Source organism: Tiliqua scincoides, chromosome 2 (genome assembly GCF_035046505.1).
Source record: "Tiliqua scincoides isolate rTilSci1 chromosome 2, rTilSci1.hap2, whole genome shotgun sequence".
NCBI classification, from domain to species: Eukaryota; Metazoa; Chordata; class Lepidosauria; order Squamata; family Scincidae; genus Tiliqua; species Tiliqua scincoides.
In genome coordinates this window covers 7,228,364-7,249,446 of record NC_089822.1, presented here as the reverse complement: position 1 = coordinate 7,249,446, position 21,083 = coordinate 7,228,364, and the positions used below count along the sequence as shown (strand labels likewise).

Here is a 21,083-nt window from a genome sequence, read left to right as displayed (position 1 = left end):
GTCAGAAGCCAAGCAGATTCCAACTGACCAGTCCCACTCCCCTGGCTCAGAGGAGAGCCGTAACTAGGGCACTCGCTTTGGGTGCTCTGCCAATCAGGGGTGCATGACTACCTCAGGTTCAGTCCAAGTTATGAAGAAGGTGCTGGTGGCTTCATGCACCCCGTTCCTTCTCCCTGTGGGGAAGGAACGGGGTGCCATATCAAGTGCCCCGTCCTCCAGGGAGAACCCAGAAGTGACGTCATGAGGGCCTGAGGAGCTGCAACTTCCTTCTAAAGATGCAAGGGAAGCCCTGCTGGGTTAAAGCCCCAAAGCCATCTAGTTCAGTGCCTCAGAGCAGTGGCAAACCAGTTGCCCTTGGGATGCCCACAAGCAAGGCACACAGGGGGCTCATCCTGCTGTCCCCCAGTGGCTGCTATTCAGTAACGTACAGTCTCTAAACGTGGAGGACCCTTTCACCCGTCTCTAACCTGGATTCTTCATTTAGGTTTAAACAGCCACTGCTAGAGAAATTCACTTCCAAAGCCATACAGGTCCAACAGCCATCACCAGTAGCATAGCTACAGGGGGGAAGCAGCATGGTAATTATTGCAGGCACCAAAACATGCCATGTAAGCGGCCCCTCCCACTCACTGTCAGAGCCATTCTGGCAGTGACTGCATTGTGGCACTGCCCCCCTGTAGCTACGCTATTGGCCATTACCACACCTTGCAAATGGGAATGTGTGATTCTCCGCCGACTGGCTGAGCTCCATTCGGCCACCAAGTCAGAACTCCATCATTTAATTTTCACCTCACTCTCCTGCACGTGCAGAGCTGGCACCAGATCTGGAGTTCTCTTCCTGCTCCATACCCTCCCCCCCCCGCCCTGGGCTCAGGCTACTGAAGCATATCCTTAAATACACCACATCTCCTATTTTTCCACTCCCTTTCTGAGAGCAGCATAATTGGAGGATGCTGAGGCCAGACGCCGTTCCCTGGAGCCAGGATCCTCGCTAGGTAGCCTGAGGTCAGCGGTGATGACTTCAATGGGAAGAGAGCACGCTCTGACTCTTGTTCAGGATGTGTCGAGAAGGGCTGCTGCTACCACACACGCTCTGTTTTACTATTTGGAAAAAGTGACACTAGCAGCTTCCTCTCCACGGAGTCCTGTTTAGCTATCCGACTTTGTGCCAACTGCAGAGGGCTACTGCCAGCTGGCAGTGTCACAGCGCCCTCTAGTGCAGGCTGAGGGAGGGGCAGCAGCAAATCTTGCCCCCCCCCAGGAGAAGCCGCTGTCAGATGGCTTCTGTTTCAAAGGGAAACTGGGAGCCTGATCCTATGCATGATCAGAAGTACTACTCAGAAGTAAGTCCCATTACACAGGCCTACACACATTTTGCTGTCTTAAAAGTTAGGCCCATTCTTGGGTTTTTTGGGGTGCTGAATCCAAAAATGGCATCGGTTTTGCCCAGTTGGCTCTAGTTTTGGGGGTATGGCACAACCACCTTATATGCCGATTCAAGCATCTTCCTTGTGAGAAAACCACTGCATCAGCTTCACATAAGGCACCCCCAAAATATCCTGAATTTGTTCAAACATCTTTGGCAACTAAAAAAAATGTTGTTTTTGTAGGCCTGCAGTTAATGGGGCTTACTCCCAAGTAAGTGCGGATAGGATTGCAGCCTGGTTCTTTCCAAAACAGAAGGGAAGAGGCACATTGTGCTGCAACAGCCATGCTGCCATGAAGCAGACACCACACAGCCTCTGAATGCTCTGGGGAACCCTCATACACAGCTGCAACTTGAGTGACTGAGAAGTAGCTGAGGCAAGTACAAGCCCCTCTCCATTAACAAAACGGGAGCCACTGAGGTGGAGTGGAGGACTTGGATCGGGAAGTCCTGGGCTCCCATCTCTTCTCATCTAACCTACCCCACAGGTTGTTATAAGGATAAAGTGGGGAGCTGGGTTTGCCGCCTTGAGGAAGGGCAGACTTAAAAAGTAGAACATTGATGTGGGTCAGTTTCCGACTTTGCAGGTGTAGACTGAGGATGGCATTACCCAGGAAGCACTTGGAAGGGCCAGAATTTGAACCAAGGTTGCCCAGATTCCAATTCAATCTACAGGCCTAGTTCAAATGTTGCTGCCACACTTAGGCAGGCTGCTTGGGACTACAGCTTGGGACTACAGCTACCCCTCTGCCCCCCCCTTCCAATTTCCTCCCTCTCATCACAGTCCTGTAGTTTCCCCAGTGCAGACAGAATGGCAAACAGTGGCTACTGAAAGCCACACCAAATGCGTGGCCCTAACTTGCTGCCTGAAATCCCAGCATGGAAGGACATAACATTAAGAAATACTGCTTGCTAAAGTACTCTGCAGGCTGCATCTAAGGCTGCAATCCTAACCACACTTTCCTGAGAGTAAGCCCCACTGAACAAAATAGGACTTGCTTCTGAGTAGACCTGGTTAGGATTGTGCCCTAAGCTGCATTTATTTAACTTAAAGCATTCTAACAAGGGTCTTTGCTGCACTATCTTCTCCATTAAGATAAAACAAAAGAGATTCACATTGTGTCATGCTGCATGTTTTAGGGAACTAAACACATCCTTGACTTACAGGCTGTTTAGTTAGCACACAAAGGTATCTGCTGCCCCCGCTGGCTACCAACAGGAAATAAATTCTTAAAATCCAAAGGACTTGGATAGAACCACAGGCATATAATAATAAACTTTATTTATATCCCACCCTTCTCCCTGAAGGGACCCAGGGATATCTTGCTAATACAGTAGGCTAGGTTCCAGACCACAGCAGAAAAGCCAATATCCCCATAAAGGGAATCACATTTTTTTCCCCACTTGCTACTGCATATAAAGTCTGATCCGGTTAGGCATGAGTAGTACAGTGAGAATGGCCATTTTTGCAGCCACAAGACATGACTGTTGAAGGTTAGGACTACTTGCTGGTGAAGGCTGGGGTGCCTGTGGCGTATTCTTAAAATAAGACAACAATGAAGTTTGCCTGATTGACGCTTCCTTTTGCAAAGCATTTCACTATAACAGCACACTGACCTCTATGGTCTTCTCTATGATCCTCACCTCCTGTGATATCACTTCTGACTTTTGGGAGATGATTCTGGGTTCTGTGGCTGTGCTTCCAGGGCAACTGTCCATAGAAACAAATTGTCCAGAGCCGGCAGAGGAAGACAATTCATTACAATATAGACAGTTGCGCTAGAAACAGAGCCATAGAACCTGCATGCTTGCAAACTTTCTGTGGCACACCAACGTGCTGTGGTGCACTGGTTGAAAATGCTGCTCTGTAACATGCTATATCATTTGATAGTACTTTGCCTACTGTAGAACGTCTCTCAAAATGGTTGTCAATCCTTCCAAAGCCTGCCACTACATAAACATTGAGTGTGGGTAACAAAATGGCAACAGTGGACTCGCTCAGTTCAGTTCGGATTCAGAGGATGTGTGCGTCGCTTCCGTAAGACAAAGATAAGCACAAAAAATAACAAAAATGAATATAATTGAAGAGCACCACATTAGCGACGGGCTGCAAAGTTACACGAGGTGCCACTGAAATCATTTGGATAACACGCACTTTGAAGTCTACATATGGGTGAATTGGAGATCCTAATCTTCATTAACAATTGTGAATATGGAGCCAGAGTGGTATTCTGGATTAACGCAGAGAAAGAGGCATGAGCTTATGTGAACAGCCCTAGAGTTTTGCTGGCAGAGGGAGGGGGGGACAAATACCGATCCTGGTCAGTGTGCAAAATGAATGGAAAAGCTGATCTTTAGCTACTCCATGGGGAGTGGGGGAGAGAATGGGGGTGCTGCCCCATGGAAAAGCGCATGCTCTGCCTGCAGAAGACTTCAGTTCAAGCCCAACTTTATCTGAAGACACCAAGAAAAGACCCTGCCTGAAACCCTGGAGAGCTGCTGCCCAAAAGTGTAGAGACAATACTGAGCTAGCATAGGGTTGTTTCCTGAGCTCCTCTGCCTGGAGAATTGGGAAATTTCCTAAGAGACAGGGCTGCTCTCTTTTCTCTCTCTGCCTCTTGCTGGTTAAGGAGGCCCACCAAAGATCTGCTCAGGAACCCTCAATATCAAACAGTAGTTCTAACAGTGTGGGGCGAAATAATAATAAACATTTGTATAGTGCTTTTTGAATGTGCAAAGTGCTTTACATGTCAGCTCGATGTACTCCTTACAAGAGCCCTTTAAGGTAAGTACTATTATTCCCCTCAAAATGCAGACAGGGAAGACCAGGGGAAGATCACTCCCAGAAGGGGTAGCTTGGCCAAAGCCACCTACTGAGTGGAGGTGAAATTTGAACTGGGGAACCGAGTTCATAATCATTCTCTTAGTCACTGCACTACACCAGGTCTATCACTCCTACACCCCACTCCTTATTCATGGGCCTGAAGGTGGAACATGCAAGGTGATCTTCCAGTTTGCTGGCACAACAACCTTCTCTCTGGGTTGCCCTGAGGGTGTCACATCTGAAAATTTGGTAAGGCAGTGGAGAATGGCACTCGTCATTATTTCATGCTATTTTGCAATCTCATCTATCCTGCAAAGTGGCAATCCAGCCACCCCATTAAAAGCCTTTACAATCAAGTTATTTTAAGGGGAGAGGAGGTTTTGCAAGCCAACATCCTTGTGAAATTTGGTTGACAAGCACATGGGACAGAGTCTTCTTCCCTTAGAAAGTCTGAGCCTCCCTCTCTCTGTCTGCCAGAATAGAACCTACTCCTTCACATGCTAATTTTCTACATACTTAAGTTTTAAGTATTTTATTTTAAAGGAGGCACATTCCATCACGTGAGCAATTGGGCACGGTACACAGGCAAACATTTAGCATGTCAGTGAGAACTGGACCAAAGTGCCTTGTCTCAGCCCAGATAAAAACGTTTATTTCCCTTCATTTATTTTCTTCCACCCAGACCCAGAGAAAACTACAGTGACTTTGTATAAAGCACTTGTTTTTTCACTCTGCATGCACTATGAATGAAGAGCATGATAGAAATATATTAAAACAAAGAAACAAACCTGAAAGAACTCAAAAGATTGCTGCATGTTAAAGCAACTAGCGTGTCCAGTAGCAGGTACTGTATAACACCTCTATAATTCCTTATTCTGGGTGGAGGGGGAGGACAATGGGTTAAAGGCCCATTGGAATCCATGACCTTCCTAGAGGAGCTCACACTTTGCCAGCACCCATCTCCCTCCCCTGCCACACCATTTATTGACTAGCTAATGCTGCACAACCTGCCTAAGCATTCCTGGTTTGCTATATAAATAAAAAAGCCCTAAACCAGAAAAGAACCACCATAAAATGGCACCCAAGTCCATCAACAGAGTAATGAACAAACGTCCAATACTCATTGAATTCATTTCCTTTGCAGAATTAGCAAATAGGCACAGTGTGGCCCCTTAATGGGTACATCAGAGAACCCAAGTGCCATGAATCGGCATCCCCTTTGGCTAGCATAGGGGTGCCCAAACCCCGGCCCCGGGGCCACTTGTGGCAGTCAAGGACTCCCAGTCTGGCCCTCAGGAAGGCCCCAGTCTCCAATGAGTCTCTGGACCTCTGAAGACTTGCTGGAGCCCACGCTGGCCTGATGCAACTGCTCTCAGCGTTACAGACAACTATTTGACCACTCACATGAGCTGTGGGACGAGGGCTCCCACCACTGCTTGCTGTTTCACATCTGTGATGCAGCAGCGGCAGCAAGGGAAAGGCTGGCCTTGCTTTGTGCAAGGCCTTTTATAGGCCTTGAGCTATTGCAAGACCTTCATTCGTTCATACAAGTTCCATCTCGAATACATTCATTTATGTAAATTTATTCAAATTTGAAATGTAAACTAATTCTTTCCCCCCCCCCCCGGCCTCTGACACAGTGTCAGAGAGATGATGTGTCTCTCCTGCCAAAAAGTTTGGACACCCTTGGTCCAGTAGAAGATAGCCTACCAAAGTCATTAGCTTCCATGTATGGTCTTATCATTCTGAACAGGATATCTTAGAGACCTACTCCCGTACAATCCGGCTCGCCCTCTCAGGTCATCAGAGAAGGCATTTTTGCAAGTGCCGCCACCCAAGGAGGTCCGGGGGGCGGCTGCAAGAAATAGGGCCTTCTCGGTAGTGGCACCAACATTATGGAACTCCCTTCCCCTTGACCTGAGAATGGCTCCCTCTCTTGAGAATTTTTGGCGAGGCCTGAAAACACTGTTGTTTAAGCAAGCCTTCTGATTTCTGGCCTTCTTAACTTTTTTATACATCTTTTAGTCTTACAGGCTTGATTCCTCAGTGATCTGCTCTTTTACTCTGTCTTTTAATCTGACTACTGTTTTTATGGCCTCTGTAGCATGTTTTTAAATGTTTTTATCTGCTATGTATTAATGTTTTTAAAATCTGTTTTTGTTTTTTTTTTAATATGTTGTTAGTCGCCCTGGGTCCCGTTAGGGAGAAGGGCGGGATAAAAATAAAGTTTTATTATTAATTATTATTATTATTAACAGACAACTCTGCTACAAAAGGGTGTTTTTATACAAGTGGCCACCAGATGGCACAAGGTCAACTCTGAAATGACCATTCCACTCTGAGTTACCTGTAAAACCAGAGGCTCCCACACTAGGTGTCATGACGGCTCTCCAGGGATATTGTGGGCTGCGCACCAGCCAAGCCACTCAACAGCACAAGTGCAGGAAATCGAAGAGCAGAAACTCTGCTCCACTCAGGGAAGGAAGAATGCAATGTGGTGTGGGTACACCCATGCTGCCTGAGCAGTTTTACACTGACTTTTAGGTTGTTTTTCCAGGCATGACCTGGAAGTAAGTGACTTCATTGCATCGTGTGTCATTGGCACTTACTTCTGGGTTCCACAACCAGTGGCAGCAGAAGCAGCGCATTGCAGGTCCAGTAAGTTTGGGAAGCACTGTGTCAAATTATATAGTAGAAGAGGTGTTGCAAGCATAGAAACCAGGAAGCTTTAATAGTCATTCCCTCTGGGAACTGGGAACTGCAGTTCAGTAAGAGAGCATAGCGATCACTCATGGAGAAACCAAGCATCCTCTTCGAACTATAATTCCCATGAACCTTTGAGGGAAGTTGTGAGAGCTAAATGTGCAAAAGCGATACAGGTTTGTAGTGAAATATGTTCTTTGACTCTCAAAACATTTGGACACTACTTATTAATCCCTAGCAGGGCAAAGAGAAAGGGTTCTCCCACTCCTTCCTTCGTTTCATCTCATTCATAGTTTTGAACTCTGCGGAACAATGTGCAACTGCAGCAATTGGGAGGAATGGGATCTCAAGTCATATCTTGACTGTGGTGTGGGGCTCTGACATCACCTATCAAAATTGTTTGTGGAGCTGGATGAGGAAAAGAAAAAAAAATTCAGCTAAAGGTCTTCAGGTAAAACTAAGCAGGTCCTTAGTGCCTCCATTAATTGTTTTTTTGGGGGGAAATGGCAAATAGCAGCTGGACTGGGTGCCCATAAATCAGGACCATGGTAGGAGGAGGGGTTATAACCTTAAATCCCCACCGTGGTCCCAACCCAGTCCCCTGTCATTGTCCCTCACTGCCATTTGTCAGAGGGGAAAAGCTTCCACAGGCACCAACAGGAGATTTTTCTCCTTCACAAATAGGAGGTATTGGAGGGGGGAAACCTGGTCAGGGCCATAGCAGGTACAGGGACAAGCTCTCCACATTGTAGCCCTGACCCACGAAAGACCCCATCCAGCTTATGGTTAATGGAAAAAATTAGAACGTGGAAGCAGTATGCAAGCACTTCCTGTAACATGTAGTTTCACCCTTAAAAGCTGAGGGTCTGAGACAACACAGCAAAATAATTTCCACTTTCCCCCATACCCCCCACCCCGGGGTCATTTTGCCTGCTTGCCTTTGCAGGTGATGAAATAGGTTGAAGGAGGCTCAACCCCTCCCCCCCCCATTCCAGTAGTTCACATGTCTCTAGCAAGTGTTCCACATGAGGCCTGAAGACCTCTTGCAGCAAAGATTCCTGCGTAGGAGCTGAACATCTGAAAAGCATCAAAGTCTTGGACTGGAACCCTCTTGCTCAGAAGACCGAGCAGTTCTCCATTCCAGATTTCAGTCCATTGTTAGAGTGTGCACATGTTATGCCAGGCTTACAAACAGCAACTGGAAGCTTACCTGCCAGGCTGGGAGAACTTTCCCTATGTCGTTCAAGTTGATTCCTTCGCCGTCCTCACATTTTCCTTTCCCAATTCTGAGTCAGAAACAGATAAAGAAAAGGTATTAGTCATTTATGAAAGTGGGTTTGCATCATCCACACGCTTCCAGACTTAACACACATCACAATCCAAGATGGCAACGCCTGGCTGAGCTGAGATGGAGAGGTTACAGGGGTGTGGTGTCACTGGTATATTTGGGAACCACTAACCTAGTATTCATACCACACTGTAACTAAACTTAAGTAAGGCTGCAGTCCTACAGAATCATAGACAGGAGGGGCCTACAAGGTCACCTAGTCCAACCTCCTGCATGTAGCAGGAAATCCTCTTAGAACATCTCCAACAGGTGCTTTTCGAGCCTCTGCTTGAAGATCTCCAGTGAGGGAGAGTCCACCAGCTCCTTTGGCAATCTGCTCCAAACCGCCCTTACCGTCAGGAATTTTTTTGCTGAGGTTCAACCAGAATCTTTTCTTTTGCAGTTTGTACCCATTAGGGCTAATTCTACTCTGCAGAATTTGTCCCTTCTTCCATACGATAGTCATTCAGGTATTTGAAGAGCACTATCATATCCCCTCAACCTTTTCTCGTAGGGTTTGTTCTCCAGCCCTCTGATCACCCTTGGCTCTCTCCTCTGAACCCACTCTAGTTTGGCCAGACCTTTCTTAAAGTGAGGTGTCCAAAATTGGATACAATACTCCAGGTGAGGTTTGACCATGTAAAAGTGGAATCATGACTTATCTCAACCTGAAAGCTACGGTTCTACTAATGCAGGCTAAAATTGCATTTGCCTTCTTTGCAGCCACATCACACTGCTGACTCATGTTCATCCTGAGATCCACAGCAACTCCCTCTCACATGTTGTGCTGCCAAGCCAAATATCTCCCATTCCATACCTGTGTCTTTGATTCTTTTGCCTAAATGCAGAACCTTGCATTTGTCCCTGTTGAATTTCATCTTACTCATTTCAGTCCAGTATTCCATTTTGTCTAGGTCTACCTGAAGGCTTCTACTGTCTTCTATTGTGTTTGCAACTCCTCCCAGCTTGGCGTCATCCATAAATTTGATGAGGCCCCCTTGTATGCCTTCATCCAAGTCAATGATGAAGATGAAGATGAGAACAGGGCCCAAGACAGAGCCCTGGGGCAACGTACTCGAAACTGTCCCCCAGGATGACACAAAGCCATTGATGAACACTCTTTGCGTACAGCCATCCAATCAGTTGTGAATCCACCTAATAATTGTATCATCCAGCCCATATTTTACCAACTTGCTGATTAAGATGACATTTGGAACCTTATCAAATGCTTTGCTGAAGTTGAGATAAATACATCTATGGCATTCCCACCAACCAGTAAAAGCTAGTAACCTGATCAAAAAAGGAAATTAGATTTGTCTGGCAAGATATAATTTTGACAAATTCATGCTGGGTTCTATTAATCACTGAGTTGTTGTCTAGATGTGTGCAGACTGTGTGCTTTATTATTTGTTCTGATATCTTCCCCTGTATTGAAGTCAGATTGACGGATCTGTAATTTTCCAGATCTTCTTTTCTCCCCTTTCCTGAGAGTAAGCCAGAACATTGAACAGAATGAGACTTACTTCTGAGCAGACATGCATAGGCGTGCACTGTAAGTGTACAAGAAATAACTGCTTATTTCCTTCCCCAGTCTTCGCTGCTATCCACTTCCTTTCCAATCCTCTCTTGTCTCCCTTGAGTATCTTCTAGACTGTGAGCCTTCAGGACAGGGACATTACACTGAACCCCCCCCCCCCATCAGTATAAAGCATCATGTGCACAGATGGTTCTATTAAAATAACAGTAAGTTCACATAGGACATAACTATGCTGCATACTTACATCCATTTTATTCTAGTTTAACTGTGACCCCTAAAAATCCTGGAAATGGTAATTTGTGGAGGGTGATGAGAATTCTTGTAAGAAGATCCTTGTACTCCTGTCCACATATAATTCCCTACCAAGGAATTCCCTACCAAGGAATTACCAAGGAATTTCCAGGGTTCCTTGCAAGGGGGGGGGGAAATAAAATTCCTATTAAATGAGCTTAAGCTAAGCCTAGGCTACAGATATGCCCAATGAAACAGACATAGCCATTTCTAGTCAGTTCAAAAGTTCAGAGAAGCTAAATACAATCTCTTTAACAACATGACCTGACAAAGGGAAGACAGTCAGGGGCTTAATGAAGGCAGATTGCATCTTTCTGGAAAGGTACACTCTCTAAATATTCATTATTATAAAACATTACTGTGAGATTCTAAGGAGCAACTACAATACTACAATCCAGAAAAGACAAGACCTTACAATACACCTGGGTTTCTTTTAAAGCAGCAGCAGAAACAGCTTTAAATACTGCTTCTTTGGGAATTTTCCAGCAGAATTAACACTCATTGACCCAGTGTTTTTGATGCTAAAACTCAGCACTGCACTGCTTACTTGTCACAATGGCTCGCTAAGCTACCACACCCTCAAATACATTTTAGTTGAGCAAACGGGATACCTCATGAAAGGCTGTGTACACATGCTGCAACTCTGCAGAAATGTAGAGAGGCCTTTTCCTTTCCTCTCTCCTAGTGGCATAGCTAGAGGGGGTGCAAAGCACTAAGTTTTGCAGGTGCCTCAAAATGCTGTTCAAGTGGCCCTTCCCTCTTCCCTTCAGAGCCAGGTGAACAGCTCTGTTTTGCTCTAGCAGCCCAGAATGGCTCCAAAGAGGAGGGGTCGCTTGCATGGTGCAGTGAGACAGCTGCAAAACTTAGTGCTTTGCACCCCTTCTAGCTACACCACTGCTCCCTCCTGAAACCTCCTTTGCAAGCCCCAAACTGCACAACATGCTTCTTGTTCCAGGCTGGTTGGAACCCTGAAGAACAGCACTTCCTTGAGCGGATGGGGAGGCACGAAAACATTTTGCTGAGGGGCCCCGCTTCTTACAAACTCTCTAGGCAGCCAGTTGCCCGTGGTTTCCCACCCTGCATTCAGAGGGCCAGTGAACATCTCCCTCACAATCCAAACATACAAAGCTTCAACAGGCACATACAAGCTGAGTTACTTACCCTTCTCTGTCTATGTGTGGGAGTGGGTGCTTGGGGGGATTGCGGAGCTTTCTGTGAAACTGTGTGAAGTCAAGTTTTTCCGGCTGCAAGTCCCAGGTGGCAGCACTAGAAGGGAAGGAGAGAGAATACGTGAAACTGAAACCCCAAATAGAGAAGTAGAAAGGGGGTATAAATGAACCAGGAAACTTATGATCCAAGGCTGGGGCATCAGCTAGTAAACTAAGGGCATGATCCTAACCAAATTTTCAGCACCGAGGTAAGAGTCATGCAGCTCTGAGGTAGGGGAACGAACATTGCCTTACCTTAAGGAGGCCTGTGTGACTGCCTCCTAACTGCAGGATGCTGCACATGCCCCACTAGCACTGCTATGCTAGCGCTGGAAAGTTGGTTAGGATTGCACCCTAACTCTGTCTACAGGATCTCAGGCCTGATAGCTCTCTTTAACCCATTTCTGCCCAGCCGACCCATTTGGTCCCTGTTGCGTATAGGCAATCTTGGGCAGAAAAGGCTTAAGGACAGAGGGAAGTATGTGCAAATGAACACAGGAGGGCAGCTTACAGCATAAACCTATGCATGTTTACTCAGAAGCTGTTGTTGGCATCCTTCAGTCTCGGAAGACTATGGTATCGCGCTCTGAGTGGTGGTTCTGGAACAGTGTCCTCTCCAGTGCACGAAGCCTGGGTAGAGTAGATATGGAGGATAAACTGTTTCCCATGCAGCAAATCCTCCCTCTCCATGTCGCTGAAATGGTCCAATGGAAAGGCAGAGGCCAATACGGTTGGTTCCAGCGGCGTCGCAGGAGTTGCCAGAACGTGACTGTGTTCAGCCATGAACTGCCTCAGGGACTCCGGCTCCGGATTTTGCCTCGAGGTTGACTCCTGAAGCCTTTTCCATAACTGGATGTAGCCACAAGGCAGTGGAGGTTTGGGATCAGAGTTTTCCTTCTCTCAGATGAGCTGCCTTCCCAGGCTGACAAGTCCCATCTACCCGGTGGCTGTTTAGTCGCCTCTTACGACAAGTACAGCCAAACTGAGGGCCTATTCTTATCCCCAGTCCCCAGGGGAAAGTACTCAGAAGTAAGCCCTGCTATATTCAATGGAATTTACTGTGCAAGTGTGCATAGGACTACAGGTTTAGATGCAGAGTTGGCATCAAGCCCTTGCCTGGGGATCTGGAACTGATGCTCCAGTGAGTGATTTTTAAACATTTTTAAACTCTTTTTTGCCATGTCTCTGCAGGCAGTGGTGGCTTTAGCAACGATTGAAGCACTGACAATTTCCCTCGTGGTCTGCACCACCAGTTGCCATTTTCTTTCTCTGGAATGCAGCAGGAAATGGCTGTGTAGGGTCACTTTTTTCTTCAGAAAGTGCTAGGAAGGGACCCCGTAAGAGAACCTTGCAAAGAAAAAAACGAACGACCAGCTGAATCCAGCTGCCAGGAAAGCGATTCAGATGCTGCTAAATCTTCTGCGGCCCACAGAGACATGGAAAAATAAGAATTTAAAAGAGAAGGAAAAACTTAGCAGTGCTGCTCAACTGTTGCTGAAGACAACGCAGTGCCAGGCTACAGTTAACTGGCAATACTAGTCAGTGGTGTAGCTAGAGGGGGTGCAAAGCACCAAGTTCTGCAAGGAGCCTTATTTGCCTCCATTTTGCTCCCCCCTGCCCAGAATGGCTCCAAAGGGGAGGGGCCACTTGCACACTACAGTGAGGCTCTCTGAAGAACGGAGTGCTTTGCCCCCTCTAGCTAAGCCACCAATACTAGTAATTATTTTACATTTGTATTGTGTTTTCTGAGTGTGCGTATCACACCATATACATTTACAGGCCTACAAGGAAAAAAAATGACATTTTTAGTTGCCAAGGATGTTTGAATGAATTTAGGATATTTTTGGGATGCTGAAACAAAAAAATGGCATCATTTTTTCCCAACTGGTTTTAGGTTTAGGGGTACAATACAGCTATTTTATATGCCGATCCAAGCAGGTTCCTCATGAGGAAGCTGATGCAATGGCTTCCTTATGAAGAAGCTACTTGAATCAGCATATAAAGGTGGTTATGCCATATCCCTAAAACTAGAGCCAATTCGTAAAAACCAATGACATTTTTGGATTCAGCACCCCAAATATACCCAAGGATAGGTCTAAGACAGCAAAAATGCCTGTGTTATCTTCATGTATAGGAGGACATGTTACACTTCAAAAGGTAGCAACCAGTACATTGACTTGAAACATCGGAAGTCAGTCAGTGCAGACCACCCAAGGATTGCAGATATTCTTCTTGCAGCCTCTCCTCAACAACTGGAAGGTGTTATGGCTGTAACAGCAATCTATCTTATGGTGGTCTGAATGAAAGGATCAGAAGCATGTGAACAGGAACATTTGACATGGTAACTGAGTAGAAAGGGACTAGTAATGCCTTCTTAGAAACACAACTCACCTGAAGGACTCAAGAGTATTGGCTGCCCAGATATCTGTCCCCAGCATGTCAAGGGAATTGTCTTTGTTGCCATTCTGAGAAGAGAAAAGAATGGAAAATCCTTGTCATTTGCAGAGAGTACAATATGTTTGCCAAACACTTGCCCAATGTAACCTACTGTTGTTGGGTCTTTTCTCAGCTCAGGGCAATAGATGAATCAATGAAACTGAAATGAGCTTAGATAGTGAATTAGAAAAATTGGCAAATGGATTGTAACTGAAATCTGCCTGTCTACACAGAAGATCACTCACAGCAGATTTGGCCAGCTCCTTATCACCTCTTGTCACTCCAGGAGTGAATTAGTGGTTGGAGAGAGCCAAAGGAGTTAACAATCCCAGCAGGATCAGGGACCCGTTCCTTGAGATGACCCTGTAAACAGCAGGTGGGTTGACATCTTTGGCAGGAGAAGCTTAAGAGAAACACTGGGAATAGGTAACTAGCAAGGAGTTATGGTTGGAAAACCCTGAAGACAGAATTCCTCATCCCTTTCACTTTACTGTTGACAGACTTCAGTCTTTTGCCAAATGTCAATGGGTTGTGCAAAACAGGGGAGGGAGGTCAAGTGCTTAGCAAGTCACATTACATGGGTATTAGCTGTATTTGGCTTGGTGGGTCACATGCTGAGTAGGGTCTGCACTCAAGTAGTACTCAACTACCCATACCTGGCCCTACATTTGGGCACTTGTGTCTTCTGCACCTCCAGTGGGATGCCAGCACCACATCCTGACAACCATGTTCCCTCATCATACTAGCATGTGTGAACATGGTCAAACTCTCATGACTGCACAAAAGAGTCCAAAAACAGAATGGAAAGTAGATCACAGAAGGAAGTACTACCCTGACAGTATTGTATTGGCAACCTTCAGTCTCAAAAGACTATGGTATCACGCTCTGAAAAGTGGTTCTGGCACAGCGTCTAGCATGGCTGAAAAGGCCAATCCGGGAGTGACAATCCCTTCCACACTGGGAGCAAGTGCAGTCTGTCCCTGGTCTGTCTCCCTGGCTATGGGCCTTCCTTCTTTGCCTCTTTGCCTCAGACTGTTGGCAAAGTGTCTCTTCAAACTGGGAAAGGCCATGCTGCACAGCCTGCCTCCAAGCGGGCCGCTCAGAGGCCAGGGTTTCCCACTTGTTGAGGTCCATCCCTAAAGCCTTCAGATCCCTCTTGCAGATGTCCTTGTATTGCAGCTGTGGTCTACCTGTAGGGCACTTTCCTTGCACGACAGTAATGTTGGAGTAAAGATAGCAAAATATTGGTTAAAAACAAAAAAAAAGGAGAGGTCATGACATGTCGTGTTTAGCTCTCTAAAACTGGGGTGCCCAAACCCCGGCCCTGGGGCCACTTGCGGCCCTTGAGGCCTCTCAATGCGGCCCTCATGGAGCTCCCAATCTTCAATGAGCCTCTGGCCCTCCAGAGATTTGTTGGAGCCCACCCTGGCCCAACGCAACTGCTCTCAGCGTGAGGATGACTGTTTGACCTCTCGCGTGAGCTGTGGGATGAGGGCTCCCTCTACTGGTTGCTGTTTCACGTCTGTGATGCAGTAGTGGCAGCAAAGGAAAGGCCAGCCTTGCTTTGTGCAAGGTCTTTTATAGGCCTTGAGCTATTGCAAGATCTTCATTCATTCATATAAGTTCATCTTTAATATATTCATTTATGTAAATATATGTAAATTTATTCAAATTTGGAATGTAAATTAATTCTTTTTTTTCCCTGGCCCCCAACACAGTGTCAGAGAGACGATGCGGCCTTCCTGCCAAAAACTTTTGACACCCCTGCTCTAAAATGTAAGAGAGTTTGAAATTGGTAATTTTTTTTACATACACTTCACTTTAGGCTGTTGGTTAGAATGTAAAAAATTCACAAATTTGGACCAATTAATTCTGAGGAGAGTCTCACCAGTAACAATTTCAAAACTACTTTATATCTGTTGAGACAGAATTGATTGATTTTTGTGGTTCATCTCTTGTTCTTCCATCAACTTGCTGTACTTTTAAAAACCATATTTTAACACATATTGATCTATGTGTTTTTTAATACACACAAAGAAACAACACATTAAAAACAAAATGAAACTATATGAGCATTTCTTTATTTTTCTATGAGGCAGAGAATGGAGCTTTTGTTAGTAAAGCAGCCAGTTTTTCTCTCTCGGACTGCCACCCACCAACATCCAATAAGTCACAAAGTTTATTCCAGAGATAAATGAAAACAAATATAAATGCTTTAATCCCTGCTTGGAAAAACAACAGGATTATTAATTTCACATAAAAATGTGCAAGCACATCACTTACACAGAAGTTCTTCTACTTTGCAACATTTGAGAGTTTTGTGATCACAGCGTGAACAGGACACAGGCTTGTGGGATCTCCTCAGTTATTTACTTATGAGCTCAAATTTCACTAACCAGAGCCAGGTAGAAAATTGTGGTTCAGACAGATATGAATGCACTAAGAATTAATGAAAAGAGTGCCTCTGAGCACATAGTTCAGGACCTGGTCTTCCCCACCAGAACTGAACTACAAGTCATTTCACACAAAAGTCCACTCTCCTTCCCCCCCCCAAACTTTCTCTGTTTCTGCAGCCTAATTCAGAATCAACTCTTTGTCTTTCTAACTCTTGTCTTCTAACCTTAAATCAACATTGAAATTTCGCTTACCTTTAGCTTAGCTTTACCTAAGCTTTACCTAAGTTAGCACCTAATCTAACCAAAGGGAGGGAGTTTAAGGTCCAGCAAGGTGGGGCACAGGAGCTAGGTGAGGGCAATAAAAATAAATACGTGAGTGAGTACATAGGTCTACTCTGAGCAGGAGCAGAGTCCTACTCGTGAGTAAGGGCCCAAGGTACAGGCACTTGGAAAAAGTAAATAAAACATAGGAGGATAAAGTAGAAAGCAAGTTTTTCTGCTTTGTTTAAATTAACCCTATACTTAACCCAAGTTAAACTTAATCCAAGTTAGAACATAATCTAAAGGTTCAGTAAATTGGAACACAGGATCTAGGTGAGTGCAATAAATAAATAAATAAATAAATAAATGTGCACACTTAATAAAAGCAGGAGGTATAATTTAGATAGGAAGCTACAGCCCAAACTAAACAAAGAAAAGGGTAATAGGGGGAGAAAGTACACTTGGTGTCTATTTTATAAACAGGGCAAAACAGGATTTAAATCTTTAGTGTGTAAATTCTGCCAAGCCCCCAAAACTCTTAAACCAGTGCAGTTTAATCTCAAAAAGCAGCTTGAAGTTAAAAAACAGTCCAGCCTAAGAGAACTGAATTAGAAGGGTAAGAACATAGGAAGGGCCCCTTCCCAGCCAGCCAGGGTAATTTAGCTTAGCAAAGTCATAAATTTAGCAATTTAGCAAATTAGCATAGTCATTGTCCTTTAGGAGGTGATAAGAGCCCCACTAGGCAAATCTAAGCATCCCATTCAGGAGCCTACAGAGTAGATTAGGCCCATCAGCAGCCTTTTCTTTTCCTAATCTTTTGTTATCTCACCTGGGAAGACCAGCCCCCTTTCAATCAGCAAGGAGGGAGGGAGGAGGAGCTAGCTAGGGGTATAAAGCTAGCGCCTGCCACCGCGTGAGCCTCTCTGCAGAAGCGGGCGTGGCCTCTGGGACACCCAGTGTCTCAGGAACGAAGTGCCAGGTAAGGCACCACGAGTTTAGCCTCAGTGCGAGTTCAGCAGTAGGGTAAGGAGGCCAGGGCCCCAGACACTGTCCTTCTCTTCCCTTGAGAAGAGGGTAGCAAACCAGTGTAGGGTTTTTAAGTACCCCTAAACAAACAAACAAACGAAAAAAACTATGCAGTCAGACAGCTAGCAGCAGGGTGGGGGCTATCCAGTGTTTTGCATCGAGAGCCACAGGTATGACTATATGCCTCTGCGGCATAAGTCATGGGTGTGTCCTTGGTGCAAGGAGCTCCAGGGACTGAGGGAACACGTCCACTCCCTTGAAGCCTTGGTGGCTGACTTGGAGAAGCAGAGGCAGGCAGAGAAGAACAATGGGGAGACTTCCAGGGACGATCAGGCTTGGTCCCAACCTCAGACGTGCAGCTCCTCAGCTTCCCCGGTGGGAAGTCTCAGGGCTGGAGGACGTCATCCTGGAGAGAAGGGAAACAATTCCCTAGGGGGGACCCCTTCTCCAGGGGACGGGTCCACATCCGAACACACTTAGGATACTCCTCAGCAGGAGGCGGGTCAGGGGCTTCTTGTAGTGGGGGGTTTGATTATTAGAAACATAGAGAGGGGGATTTGCGACGGATGTGAGGACCGCATGGCGACTTGCTTGCCTGGTGCGAAGGTTGCGGACATCACTTCTCGTCTAGACAGGCTGCTAGACAGTGCTGGGGAGGAGGTAGCGGTTGTGGTGCATGTCAGCGTCAACGACGTGGGCAAGTGTAGCCGGGAGGAAGCCAAATTTAGGCTATTAGGTAGGAAGCTGAAAGCCAGGACCTCAAAGGTAGCGTTCTCTGAAATGCTACCTCTTCCATGCGCAGGGCCAGCTAGGTGGAGATCAGGGGTCTCAATGTGTGGATGAGATGGTGGTGTAGGGAGGAGGGGTTTAGATTCGTTAGGCACTGGGAACGTTTTGGGACAAGCGGGGCCTGTACAAGAGGAACGGGCTTCACTTGAACCAGAATGGAACCAGACTGCTGGTACATAACATTAAATAGGTGGCAGAGCAGCTTTTAAACTGATCCCTGGGGGAAGGCCGACAGGAGCCGAGGGGCATCCGGTTCGGGACTCCTCATCCCTACGGGACGAGGATGGTGAGGTTAGAGAACAACAAGACAAAGGCAGAGTAGGAGAAGAAATTGGGAATGGTAGCATGATGGGATGTGATAGACGGTTTGGCACAGTGAGAGGATGCAGGGACAAAGGGGCGAATAAGCAGCCCATCCTGGGGCATTCCATGTACAAATGCTTTTATGCAAATGCCCGAAGTCTCCGAGCAAAGATGGGAGAACTGGCACGTCTGGTGACTAGGGAAAACATTGACATAGTGGGACAGGGAGGGGCGTGTTGGAGGTGGGGTGGCCGTTTACGTTAAGGAAGGGATAGAATCCAGCAAAGTAGAGATTGAAGGCGGGTCCGACTCCACCATAGAATCTCTGTGGGTTAAATTACCAGGCCTGAGGAGCAATGCAATACTGGGGGCGTACTATCATCCTCCAGACCAGAAATCGGAAGGTGACCTTGAAATGAGGAAACAGATCAGGGAGGTGACAAGGAGGGAGAGGGTTGTAATCATGGGGGACTTCAATTATCCTCATATTGACTGGGTCAATTTGTGTTCTGGTCACAAAAAGGAGACCGGATTCCTTGATATGTTAAATGACTGTGCCTTAGAGCAGCTAGTCATGGAGCCCACCAGAGGACAGGTGACTCTGGATTTAATATTGTGCGGTACTCAGGACCTGGTTAGAGATATCAATGTTACAGAGCCGTCGGGGAACAGTGATCATGCTGTGATCCGTTTCGACATGCACATCAGGGGAAAAACCCTCTCACAAAAACCCTTGACTTCCGACGAGCAGACTTCCCTCAAATGAGGAGACTGGTTAGAAGGAGGTTGAAAGGGAAGGTAAAAAGAGTCCAATCTCTTCAGAGTGCATGGAGGCTGCTTAAAAAAACAGTAATAGAGGCCCAGCGGAAGTGTATACCGCAAAGGAAGAAGGACTCCATTAAGTCCAGGAGGGTGCCCGCATGGCTAACCAGCCAAGTTAGAGAGGCCGTAAAGGGCAAGGAAGCTTCCTTCCGTAAATGGAAGTCTTGCCCTAATGAAGAGAATAAAAAGGAACATAAACTGTGGCAAAATAAATGTAAGAAGGTGATGCGGGAGGCCAAGCGAGACTATGAGGAACGCATGGCCAGCAACATTAAGGGGAATAATAAAAGCTTCTTCAAATATGTTAGAAGCAGGAAACCTGCCAGAGAAGCAGTTTATTTCAGTTTATTTCAAGTTTATTTCAGTTTATTTCAAGTTTATTTCAAGTTTATTTCAGCACAAGTGGACATGGACTACACTCCACTACTTCCTCAGATACAGTTCACAAACCTTGTGCTGAAATAAACGGATTATGTTTAAAGTGCCATAAGATTCTTTATTTGAGAAAGAAAATGTTGTTGTTGTTTTTTTTTGCTGTTACTCTTAGGAGTTAGAACCAATGATGATCTACTGCAAGTCACCTAGACATTCCCCAGGACATCCAGATTTACTTTCTGCTCACCCCTGTATCAGACTACAATCCAGCACACACACCACACAAAACACAAAACCATGTCCCTAAAGAGCAGAGCCTACAATGAACAGCAACCAACAAACAAAGCCTCTAGCTTTCCTCATCTGGCTTTCACCATCATCACCACCACCAGAAGATACCTTGGTCGAATGCCTGCACTGGCTGCTTCTCCCTTGGCCGCCAGACTTTGACACAGACCCATGCCTGGAACCCGAACTAGGCCGGGATCCTGAGCTGCCACTGCTGCTGTGATCCCATTCTGCCTGGAAACAATAAACAACTCATTTTTAGTCAAGTACAAAACTTACAAAGTTAAGGGTTGGAGGGAATGTGGGGAGCCTCGAAACCACCCACCTTGAGCATCCTAACCGGTTGCTGTCCTACATTAGTAAACATGTTTTAGTTAACTGACAGGATGACTGAACTGTCCCTGATCATCACAGATGCTTCTGAAACGGCACCAAGGAGGGATGAATTCTGCAACTATTGGGAATTATGTAACATAAGCAAATTTGCATCTCTCTGCTCATTCAACACATATATTTCAATGGACACCCTGATTATGTAGGGGTTGCTTTTCTGTGAGCAGTTCTCAAATGGTTAAGCTTAGGGTTATGATTCCAGAAATTGACTGAAAAAGTGACCTCAGCAAAAGATGAAATTACTATTGTGTGTAAATTGCTATTACTGAGAGATACAGGAAGCTGGACTAGATGGGCCTATGGCCTGATCCAGCGGGGCTGTTCTTATCAATTCAGGGAAACACACACACAGTCTGATTCCATTACACCAGCAGTTTTCAAACTTTTTCACCTCTGGAGCCCTTTCACTCCTAAAAGGAGCCTTGGGAAGCCCCACCAGCGCATACACCGAGAACCAGTGTGAACAGAGAACAGGGTGCCCCAGAGAACCAGTGCATGCATGGCATGGGGCAGCACTGGGCCCAATGCCAAATACTGACAAAAAGCCAGAGCAGGAGGGGAATGAGGAAGGAGGGCCACGAACAGGGGAGACAGCAGGGGCAGATGAGCAAATTGGGCAGGGGGCAGATGGTGACCATGTCTAGTGAGCTCATGGAGCCCCAGGGCTCCTAGGAGCAC

At 46.1% G+C, this 21,083-nt stretch overlaps 1 protein-coding gene across 5 annotated transcripts in view; it reads right to left on the bottom strand.

Moving 5' to 3' along the window:
* CTIF (cap binding complex dependent translation initiation factor) overlaps positions 1 to 21,083 on the bottom strand; it is a 194,602-nt gene that overhangs the window by 105,986 nt on the left and 67,533 nt on the right. For 4 of the 5 annotated variants that reach the window (XM_066616764.1, XM_066616762.1, XM_066616763.1 and 1 more), the window contains exons 4-7: positions 20,124 to 20,246; positions 13,708 to 13,781; positions 11,270 to 11,374; positions 8,164 to 8,239 (exon numbers count right to left, since the gene is read on the bottom strand). In XM_066616764.1, coding sequence (XP_066472861.1) covers positions 8,164 to 8,239; positions 11,270 to 11,374; positions 13,708 to 13,781; positions 20,124 to 20,246 — 378 coding nt within the window. The remainder of the gene's footprint in view (positions 1 to 8,163; positions 8,240 to 11,269; positions 11,375 to 13,707; positions 13,782 to 20,123; positions 20,247 to 21,083) is intronic. The other variant, XM_066616765.1, reaches the window with a different exon arrangement.